This window comes from Camellia sinensis, chromosome 10 (genome assembly GCF_055761805.1).
Source record: "Camellia sinensis isolate YWXY chromosome 10, ASM5576180v1, whole genome shotgun sequence".
NCBI lineage: Eukaryota > Viridiplantae > Streptophyta > Magnoliopsida > Ericales > Theaceae > Camellia > Camellia sinensis.
Window position 1 is genome coordinate 28,390,909 of NC_138970.1, and position 11,279 is coordinate 28,402,187.

Genomic DNA, 11,279 nt, shown 5'->3' on the forward strand with positions numbered 1-11,279 from the left:
AGCTGCCATTGATGTAGGAGAGAGAGAGAGAGAGAGAGAGAGGAAGCAGAGAGTGAGAAGAGAGACCAAACTTAGTTGAGGTGAAGTGATGAGATCGGGGGGAGAGAGAGGTGGGAATTTCTCTGTGATATATGGGTGTAGGAGTTGAGGGACCTTAGACATTATATGGGTATGGGTGAGAGAGGACCTTAGACTACAAAAGAATAGATTGTGGACCTAATCTATTACTAAAAGTTGGATAGGGACCTTAGACCGATTTTCCCTTTAACTAAGGTCAAGTTTGGGAAGACTAAATACGTATACTTTTTGAATTTTTTTGTATTATATATAGAAAAATAGAGAAGAAATATTAATTAATGTGACTCAAAAAAAATAAAAAAATAAAATAAGTGCACTTTTTTAGGTTAGCCAAATTTTTCCTAAATTTTTTGTTGAAGGTATATATCGGATGAGAGAGAATAGATGATGATGATGGAAATATGAGGCAGCTGATTAAGCGGGCAAAAGTAACTTTACTTTGAGAATTAAGAGGTGATCAACTTAGCCATTGCCATTGGGTCTCTAAAATTGAGAATTTAAAGAAAAGTCAAAAGCGATCTAATGGCGGCGGATCAGAGAGGCGCAGACTTCGAGAAGAAAGCCGATAAGAAGATCGCCGGCGCCGGCGGTGGCTGTGGTTTTTTCGGCTCTTCCAAATTCGAAGATGCTTCTGATTTGTACCAAAAATCCGCCAATTCCTTCAAACTCTCCAAATCATGTACTCTCTCTCTCTCTCTCTCTCTCTCTCTCTCGAATTCCGTTTGTTCAATTCTATGCTTGGTAGATCGATTTGTAACCACTGTTTGCCTGCTGAGAAAATGGAAGAAAAGTTTGGGAACTGAAATTTATAGGTCATGTTACACTTTACCCCTTATCTATCATTTCAATATTACTTTACATCTTTTTAAATTAGGAAAAATTATAACTCAGTGATATTTTAGAAAATAATTACAAATTTATGAAAAAAATTTTATTTATTAAAATTTATCATTAATTTATAATTATTTTTTGCAAATATAACTGATGTAATATTTCCACTTTAAAGTATAAAAATGTTGCTAACAAATGCCCTACAGTATAAGAAAATGATTTTTAAAAAAAAAAATGTCATATTTATTACTAAATTTAATACATTTTTATAAATTTTAAAATATTTAATAATTTTTTTTATACTTTTTCAATACATTTTTTTACTCACCTTTCCAATGGCCTCGTTTGGAACTGGCCTATTTTAATTGACTTTTTACTATTTTATGAGATGAAAAAAAATTGTGTTTAGAGTGATTTGTAAATTTTTTTATACTTAAATAGATGGTTGCGAGAGAGAAAAATTGATTGGTTGGTGAGTAGGATGTGACAAAAAATTAATTGATTAATGTGTAAAATGTGACATTTTATTTTATTAATTATTATTGTATATATATTTTTTTGTCTTTATTAAGTATTTTAACCCTCAACCTTTGTTCCCAAACAAGGCCAATATGAACAAGTGTCGTGGGATTGTTAGCATTTGCCAATTATAAAAAGGAAATTTGAGTAATACCCCAGAAATTTTACTAAATGTCTCACATGTGTCTCACGTCCATGTGAGACATTTGATAGAATTTTTGATAGAATTTTTAGAGTTTTCTAACATTTTTGAGAAATTTTTGCCCCCTAAACTATTATGGAAGGATTAAAACGACAATTTTATTCCCCTTCTGGGTAAAAAAATATTATGGAAGGACAAAATGACAAGAAAGGGTAGACAATTTTTCAAACATTTTATAATATTTGAGGTGTCATACGCATATTAATTTTTCATCCTTAGGCCTCGTTTGGAAACAGATTTTTTTAGTAACTTTTTTATTGTTTGGTTAAAATATGATGTAAAAAAAATTAGTATATTTAGAATGATTTTTTGATTTTTTACGAAAAGATGAACAAAAAATAGAGAGAAAAAGAAATCTTTGACTTTCTTATATAAGATTATTGATCTTTTGATTTTTTTAATAATTTTTTTATTTTTTAGTTAAAAAAGTCACTTATCAAACGAGACCTTAGTAGAAAGTTGGTAAAGTGTAGTATTTTTTAATTGAAGGATTGAGTGATACAGAATCATAGTTCAAGAGGTAAAGTGTAATCTACCCTACTGTGTATGCTATCAGAAAATGTGAAACTTCTACAATTCAGCTTTCTTTTCTTTCCTTTTTTTTAAAAAAAAAGAAAGAAAAAAAAGAAAGAAATTTGTTTTGGTATATTGCCACATAGTTGTTCAGTAGTGTATGAGAAGTGAAACAATTGATTGGGATTGTTGCTATTTGTTGTATGATTGGAATATTTGGGTTGCATATAAGTGACAGTTTTAAAATGTGGAATTCAGCTTAAGTTTTGCGATGTTAAGGGGATCTTAAAATGGGTTTGGATTTAATTTGAGACAAGTAAAGCAAATTAATGCCTTGTTTAGATCATGAGTTTGGAAAGGAAAAAGATAAAAGTAAGTGAAATGTAAGTGAAATTTTACTATATTTTATTCACATTTTACCTATTACTATTTCCCTTTCTCTTTTCAAATCTGTTCTCAAATCCATGATCCAAACACGACACAAGGGAGCAAATAAGGGAAACTTTGAAGGGGAAAGCTCCAAAAAACGGTGGTAAAAATGGTATGCAATTCTTTGCTGCTTGTTTGAAGTATCAAAGCATTGTCTTGTGAAATATATTCCAATTGTACTTGCAATATTTAATAAGGAAAAGATTAATGGCTCTCATGATTTATATTTTGCTCTCTATGCACACTGTTGGGAGGGATGAAGTCAGACCATCTCCAACGGTGAATCAAAGTTGGTATCAGATTCAAATTTTGATAAAAAAAGGTATTTTTTTATGCTCCAACCGTTGCACCAGATTGATATCAAAATAAGATTTCAGCAAAAAAAAGTATCAAACTGAGAACGAGACACAGATTTTACCAAATCACTGTTACAATCACTGTTACTGACCGTTGAAAGAGGTACACTGGTCAACCAGCCGGTTGCCCGGTCGGTTGACCAACCGATCGACCGCCTAAAGGTTCAAACGGTTCGAAGAAAAGGTTCAAACAATAAATAAATAAATAAATAATTTTGCCTAACCGGTCAACCGGCCGGTCGACCGGCCGGTCGTCCCGAAAAAAGTTCAGAAAGTTCAAAAAAAAGTTAAGACAATTCGCGAAAAAAAAAAAAAAAAAAATGCCTAACCGGTCAACCGGCCGGTCGACCACCCGGTTGTCCCGGGATAGATTTGGTGAAAGGTGAACCGTTGGAGTGAGTGGTATCAAATTTGATGAAATAGGTCATTTTTAACTCAGATTTGGTAAAAAATTTGAGTCACCGTTAGAGATGCTCTTACCAGTATTTTAGGGCTTACTAATTTGTTATAGATATTGTTGACCAGGGGATAGAGCTGGATCAGTCTACATCAAATTGGCTAATTGTCATATGAAGGTAATTGTTGGGTTTTACATGACTAGCATTCTCATCCTATTATTTTAACACTACTATTTCATTACTACGTACTATTTGCAGTTGAATAGCATGTATGAAGCTGGAAGTGCTTGTGTAGATGCTGCAAATTGCTATAAGAAAACCTCAACCACAGGTGCGCTTGGAGTTGACTCGTTAATATACTTTGGAACTTGCGAGGTGGAACCATGAATTAAGTCTTGTACGCAATGGGTTATGCAACAAAACTGGTTTTGCATGAGACTTACATTTTCATCTATGCTTTTGCATTTGCTTTAGTTTGACTTTCTTGAAGCCAAGTTAAATTTCTTTCTGATACTATCATTTGGTGCTCCGCAGAGGCTGTAGCTTGCTACAACCAAGCAGTTAATATTTTTCTGGACAATGGCAGACTTCATATGGCTGCAAAATATTGTAAGGTAAAATGAGGTTTATCTCCCGGCATCCTCAATTTTGCCATTCATTTTTATTCTTGTCTATATCTCTAAGCTTTCAGCTGCTTTCTTGCCCTTTTGTGTGATTTTTTGTTTCATCCGTATGCACTTAAAAAGTGTATAGTTCTGGGATTGAAAGTGTATAAGCGTTCAATGCAGCTGACTTGGGCTTTATATTTGGTTCAGGAAATTGGTGAGTTATACGAGCTTGAAAAGAACTATAAGCAGGCAATTGTTTATTTTGAACGGTCCGCTGAACTTTTCCAAGGCGAAGAAGTAACAACTTCTGCAAATCAGTGCAAGTTGAAGGTTGCAATGTTTTCTGCACAACTAGAACAGTAAGTTATGTCAGTTCATGTTATTTCTTCTTATAGAAATGTCTTGTTTCTTCCTGAGAATCTACAAATTGGGTGTAGCTTGTATTGTTTTTTCCCAAGACCTCCTCCTCCAAAATGTTGTGATGTTCCTACCTATGGATGTTGCCAATGGGTTACTTGGTAGCCCTTGGCTTTAGGATGAAGCTATGCTTAACTATGGAAGAGACATACCTATGTCTTTAAGTATGATGGTTATACTATATTGTTGAAACCTACAAAACCCACTGACAAAGATAAGAGTGCAAAACATAGGCCTTCATCTCAGGCACACATTCAACAATCCTGTTCATAGCCATCACTCTGATCTTACTTTCTTCACCCCCTGATACCATCCTTCTCAATCAGCTGAGCCTTTTGCTCAATTGTGTTTGAAACCTACATGCTGATCTTAGGAAGAAAGTTCATTTAAATAATGACAGAATTATAGGCATTGCTCATGTGCATAGTTGGAAACTAGATTTTAACAAAGCTGTTTCTCAGTATACTATGCACCTTGAGCATTAACATAAAAATTCCTTTAAAAAACTTCATGCTCTAGCCATTAGTCCTTTCTGTGGCTTGGCTAGTGCATTCAGATATGAAATATCAGGTTAAGGCTTACTACAGCCGTAAAAGGAAGCAACTTAAATTTTAGGCCAAGGCTTATTTTTATTTCCCTTTTATTTTCAATTTTAATTTTTTTTTTTTTATTTTCTTATTGGATTGTTACTTTATTTAGGTTTACCTATGCAAGGGCTGGGTGTATCGATTATGGGAGTTTTTGGTGTAATTGAGAATTAAACATTTTGAAATTCCTCCTCCTCCTCTCTCTCTCTCTCTCTCTCTGTCTCTCTCGTTTGTTCTACCCTCTCTGCCCCATTTTGCGTCCCTGCTTCTTCCCCTCCCCCTTTTATCTCCTCCACTTATGGTGATCCTGTCACTCTTCCTTACTATTGCATCTATAATATTATTAATTAATACGGCTGCATCTCTACGTCAATTAATATTGTTAAAAATATACAATTCCCCCCTATGATATGTAAATAAAGGTAAGTGTGAAAGCATACCCTACATAAAGTGTGTTTGTTTGTGTTATCTCCAGATACCAAAAGGCAATTGAGAATTTTGAAGAGATAGCACGACATTCTCTCAACATAAATTTACTCAAGTATGGAGTTAGAGGACACCTTCTCAATGCAGGGCTTTGCCAACTCTGCAAGGGGGATGTTGTTGCAATAAACAACTCATTGGAACGATATCAGGTCCTCTTCTGTTTTTCTTCAGCATATTTAGTGTTCTTCCTACAGTGTAAATCCTTGAAAACTTTTTGATTGTTTATACAGGATTTGGATCCAACTTTTTCAAGGACACGGGAATACAAGTTTTTTGCTGTAAGTGGTTGCTTGCCTGACTATAATACTTCTAATTTTTCATGTATGTTATTCGTATCATTTTCCCTCATTTCCTATTTTTTGTGTCTGGTTGTAGGATATGGTTAATGGAATTTTTTTAAACAAAAACATGTACCGCTTCATGGCTTCCTAATTATTTAATTGTGTGTATACAGAAGAACCATATGGATTTGCAGCCATTAGTAGTTAATTAGATATTTATCCACCATTGGAATATGGTATTTTACATGTTATACTATGATGGTTGCTTTCTTGATATTATAGTGCTGGTTGAACAAAAGGAATTGTTGTTCATGTCAGGATTTGGCTGCCACAATCGATGAGGAAGATGTTTTGAAATTCACCAATGTTGTGAAAGAATTCGATAGCATGACTCCACTGGTAAATTTCTTTCTGCCATTAACAGTGCCTCTTCTTAATTTGGAGTTTAATTTTGTAACTAGGAATATCTCGTGCTGTTGAATTTGCTAGGTTACAACTTCACTTGCACCATCTTCTTGAATTGCTGACCTAATATAGTTTTTGGAAAGTAGAATATTTGTCTTTACTGAAGCAAGAAACAATTGAAAAGATTGGTGATGCGGACTTTGTGGACTGATAATCTGCTTTTTTTCCTTTTCCCTTTTTTCAAGGAAGAACAACTTGTTGCTGTGAATAAATAATGGGGATAGTTATTCATAAAAAATCGTTAAACAGGGAACATGGAAACTGTTAGTTCTTTTAGTACTTGGTCGTTTATCATTTGCTTTGTAGAACCTGTTTACTAAAAATCATGACAATTTTACTATGGAGGTCTCAATCTTGAGCTCATTTTAGTTTGTGCTCATGGTGTGGAGTATGAGGTATTGATGGTTTAGTCATTGTTTTTGTCAATGAAAATAATCTCATTAAGAAGTTTTTTAGGTTGTGTTTGGATCTTGGATTTGTGGAGAAAAAAACTAGCCTTACTTTATTTCTCTTTTCCAGTATTTGGTCTCATGCATGGACCGCTTCTTTTGCTTGTGTTGGTTTGCTTGCTTAAATTGCATTTGACCAACTATTCTGCATTGTAGGATGCTTGGAAAACCACCCTTTTACTGAGGGTGAAGGAAGCTCTGAAGGCCAAAGAACTGGAGGATGATGACCTGACCTGAAATTAAATTTTACATTTTATTTCATTAGAAAATATTTGCATAGGGCTTGTATCTAGTAAATGTAAAGTTCACAAAGAACTGTTTTTTAAACCTTTATGATTCATAATTGAAGTCCTATTTTGATGCAAATTTTCTTGTAAAGCATAGGATTGTAGGACAAAGATCTCTAGTTCCAAAATCTCCATATCCATCTATTTCAAACTACTCGCAATTATTCGATCATTGAAAATCTCAAGTGTAGTATTATTAAAATATGAGATAATATATAAAAATCATATTCAATTTGTCGCATTACCTATCAACGGAAGTTGCTTAATTGTATTTACTAAATTACTTTCAATATTCATATGTATATTGTATTTACTAAATTACTTTCAATATTCATATGTATTAGTGCTAAGAGAATTTTTACAATTATATGGTAAGAGTAGGTGTGGAAGCTAATACACTTCGAAATATTTCTTTTTACATTCAACTTATGCATTTCTTATGCATTAAGATTCTTGTTCTATATAATATTTATTTTTTTAGAATGAGTATTGAAATAATTAATTTTTTAAAGTGTATTTAGCTTACAAAACACATTCAGCTTCGGCGACTGAAATGTCCTTGACCAATTTTATTGTATGCATTCATCATTTTGACCAATATTTAAAAATAATAATAAATATATTGAGAGGGTAATTTGTAAACAAATTAGGCTGAGCTAGGAAGAGTTTTCTTTGGGAGTTGGACCGCGTAATAGGCCGAAATAAGGGTTGGTGTAGCTCGATCTTAGGCCAAGAAGATATCTCATATTTTGCGTTTGGGCCGAACTATGGGCCAAGGTATCAGTAGAAGGAGGACCGAGCTAAAAGATAGCTCTGCAGAGCGTCATCTCAAAGTCAAGACTGACAGTGGTGCTTAAAGTATCACAGAGTCGAAGTAACTTGGTTAACCGCAATGTTAGCCGAGGTAAGGGTGTCAGCCGAGGTAAGGGTGTCAGCCGAGGTAAAAGGGTCAGTCGAAATAAGTGGGCCTGGTGGTTAGCCGAGGTATTGGTGAGAAAGGATGTCAGGCTTGGTATAGCTCGGCCGGTTTTGGTATAGCACGACCAGGCGCTATCTACATCATTACCTAAGTGTGTGACCGAGGTAACTTAGCTTGGTGTGGTTGCAGCAGCTTATATAAAGGAAGTAACTATCTCACTTGGTTGGCAGTGAGTAAGAGTGTGACTCCTAGGAGAACTCTGCTAAGGAGAGTAGAGTCCTACTAGGGTTGTGCAAAACCATCTCACTTGGTTGGCAGTGAATAGGAGTGAGATTCCTAGGAGGACTTTGCTAAGGAGAGTAGAGTCCTACTAGGATTGTGCAAACCATCTCACTTGGTTGGTAGTGAGTAGGGTGTGTGATTCCTAGGAGGACTCTCATAGGGAGAGTTGAAATCCTACTAGGATTGTGCCAAGCAGAATCTATAAAAGCTCGTGACCAGACCTATGTACAGGTATCCCAATTCTTACTATAGAATACACAGAGCTTATTGTCTATTGTCTAGTTATTGACTTAGGCATCGGAGGGGTTTCCGGCACACACCCGCCGGTTAGCTCACGTTTGTGTTTTCAGGAAGTAAAGCGACGACGTTTGGAGGAGCGCAAACTTGATCAACAGGATCATACGAGAAGAATTATTTCATGCTCGTACAATTGGCGCCGTCTGTAGGAATTACACATAGAGCAAAACCTCTTGATCAAGTTTTCCTCTCTAGTTAAAAGCAATGGCGCACGATGAAGACTTGTCGCAATCTGCTATTGATGGGTAAACACCAGAAGGAGGTGGGAGGCGCGAAGGTTTACCTTCTATCCCACTCATGGCGGAATTAGATCCCCAGCGAAGGAATCTGCGGAGAAAAGCGAGAGAAAGGCGGGGCTCAAGTCCACATCATTCTCAGAGCCCTGATAGACAGAGGCGGAAGATGGATCATCAGGTTCTCGAAGATCGCGTAAAGGAGCAAGACGAAGTAATAAGAAGAATGGCGGCTGACATAGAGTCTATGAAGAGCCAGATAAAAGGCAAAGAGGTGACAGCAAAAGAAGGGCGCAAAGGCAACATACACTCTTGCCATTCAGAAGATCGTGATAGACAAGTCACACCATCACAAACTGAAAGTAGAAACCTCAGGTCGGGCGATATATAATCAAAGACTTTCAGGACACGCTACTCCAGACCTGAGAGAATGAGGACTGAAAGGGCTCGAATGAGAGAAAACACTCAGGCTCGAGACCCTAGTAGAGTCTCCGCACTACAACGATTGGCTCCTAGAACACATGGAAGTGTCGAAGTTGGAATTCCAGAGCCATGCCTTGCCTATGAACCAGCAGACAAAGCGTTAGCAAGGTTGTAGAGCTCACCGTTTATTCCGACAATAGCGAACGCACCATTACCCTCAGTCTTGGTGACCTGGGTTTAACATGGTTTGAAAGGTTGCCAGAAGGTAGCATAGCATCGTGGGCGCAACTAGCGGAGGCATTTGTGACCAGATTCAGAGCGAACACCAAGACACCAGTGGAGATTGACCAGCTTCTCTCCATAGACATGGACGAGAAAGAAACATTGAGGTCTTACAATAATCGGTATTGGGAGACTTTTAATCAGATTGGAGATTGCCCTACAAACCTAGCTATCGCACAGTACAAACGAGGTTTGCCGGCTGGCAATAAGTTGAGGGATTCAATGACAATGACGCCGCCCCTTACTATGGAAGTCCTAATGGAGAGAGTGCACCAACACATCCGGGTAGAGGAAGAGGGGGCGCGCACTAAAGCAAAGTCCGGCGCAACAGTGATACCAAATAAAAAGCTTTTTGGCCAGAGTTAACACGGTTGACAAGTAGGATTGACCGCGCAAAAGTCTTTGCCCGACTGGGGGGCAATAAAGAATCTTGGCGGGATTGGCCAGGATTTAGCTCTTCTTCAACCAAGATAAGGATCCGCGCTAAAGAAGGTTGGCAAAAATAACCAACATTTAGCTCTCCTAAACCGAGATAAGGATCTAAGCTGTAGGAAGTTGGCCAGAATAACCAACATTTCGCTCAAAGTTGGCAGGAATAACCAACTTTGAGCTCTCTTCAGCCGAGATCAGGATCTAGGCTGGAGAGGGTTGGCTGGAAAAACCAACATTTTGTTATCTTTAGCCGAGATCAGGATCTAGACTGGAGAGGGTTGGCTGGAAAAATCAACATTTTGTTCTCTTCAGCCGAGATCAGGATCTAGGCTGGAGAGGGTTGGCCGGAATAACCAACACTTCGTTCTCTTCAGCCGAGATCAGGATCTAGGCTAAAGAAGGTTGGTAGGTTTGACCAACAAATTTTTGAACTCTTTGGCCGGGATGATGATTACCTCGGCCAAAAGCAGGTTGGCAGGTTTGATCAACAAATTTTTGAATTCCTGGACCGAGATGATTATCTCGGCTAAAGCAGGTTGGCAGGGTTAATATAAACCAAGTTAGTCTGCTCGGCGAGACACAGAAAGAGCGACTCGCCGTACGATCACAAACTCGAAGGATATATACGTTGAAGGCAAAAAAGCAGAGGTTGTTCAAAATTTTGGAGGTATATGACGGTGGAAACAGGAGAACGAGAATAATGGGGGCACGCTATGTATCCTGGGAATGACGTCGTACCAGATTAGTAGAAAGACATGTTGAGCAACTGACAAGGCTTATTGGGGCCGAACAAGTTGTGAAACCGAACAAACTTTTTAGCTCGGCAGAATTAGGCGTTCTTAGCACGGCTGGAGGAAAAATAATCTCAATCATACTACGCAGATGGCATTAAGGGACAATTGAGAAGGTAATTTGTAAACAAATTGGGCCGAGCTACAAAGAGTTTTCTTTGGGAGTTGTACCCCGTAATGGGCCGAGATAAGGGCTGGTGTAGCTCGGTCTTAGGCCAAGAAGATATCTCATATTTCGGGTTTGGGCCGAGGTATCAGTAGAAGAATGACCGAGCTAAAGGATAGCTCTGCAAGGCGTCATCTCAAAGTCAAGACTGACAATGGTGCTTAAAGTATCACAGAGCCAAAGTAACTTGGTTGACCGCAATGTTAGCCGAGGTAAAGGTGTCAGCCGAGGAAAGGATGTCAGCCGAGGTAAAGGGGTCAGCCGAAATAAGTAGGCCTGGTGGTTAGCCAAGGTATTGGTGAGAAAGGATGTCGGGCTTGGTATAGCTCGGCCAGTCTTGGTATAGCACGGCCAGGCGCCATCTACATCATTACCTAAGTGTGTGACCGAGGTAACTTAGCTCGGTGTGGTTGCAACAGCTTATATAAAGGAAGTAACCATCTCACTTGGTTGGCAGTGAGTAGGAGTGTGGCTCCTAGGAGGACTCTGCTAAGGAGAGTAGAGTCCTATTAGGGTTGTGCAAAACCATCTCACTTGGTTGGCAGTGA

The 11,279-nt window shown here is 37.8% G+C and overlaps 1 protein-coding gene across 6 annotated transcripts; it reads left to right on the plus strand.

The window, feature by feature from the left end:
* The first annotated feature begins 403 nt into the window (after positions 1–403).
* Positions 404–6,985, plus strand: LOC114281661 (alpha-soluble NSF attachment protein). 6 transcript variants are annotated; one of them, XM_028224217.2, is made up of 10 exons: positions 468–757; positions 2,629–2,684; positions 3,454–3,503; positions 3,585–3,657; positions 3,861–3,940; positions 4,142–4,293; positions 5,414–5,573; positions 5,655–5,702; positions 6,024–6,104; positions 6,776–6,985. In XM_028224217.2, coding segments are annotated over exons 1-10 (783 nt in total). In that variant the 5' UTR covers positions 468–755; the 3' UTR covers positions 6,857–6,985. The 6 variants fall into 6 exon arrangements, 4 of the variants coding, with proteins under 4 accessions (XP_028080016.1, XP_028080015.1, XP_028080018.1 ...); XM_028224216.2 differs by having other exon boundaries at positions 471–757; positions 3,576–3,657; XR_014341869.1 differs by lacking the exon at positions 2,629–2,684 and having other exon boundaries at positions 404–757; positions 5,655–5,745.
* Positions 6,986–11,279: the final 4,294 nt, after the last annotated feature.

Bases quoted from the DNA above. Each gene is read 5' to 3' on its own strand.
- LOC114281661 (XM_028224214.2), top strand. From the start codon at position 601: ATGGCGGCGGATCAGAGAGGCGCAGACTTCGAGAAGAAAGCCGATAAG. The intron at 5,574-5,654 runs GTCCTCTTCTGT...TTGTTTATACAG, and splicing joins ACTCATTGGAACGATATCAG to GATTTGGATCCAACTTTTTC. The intron at 5,703-6,023 runs GTAAGTGGTTGC...TGTTCATGTCAG, and splicing joins GGGAATACAAGTTTTTTGCT to GATTTGGCTGCCACAATCGA.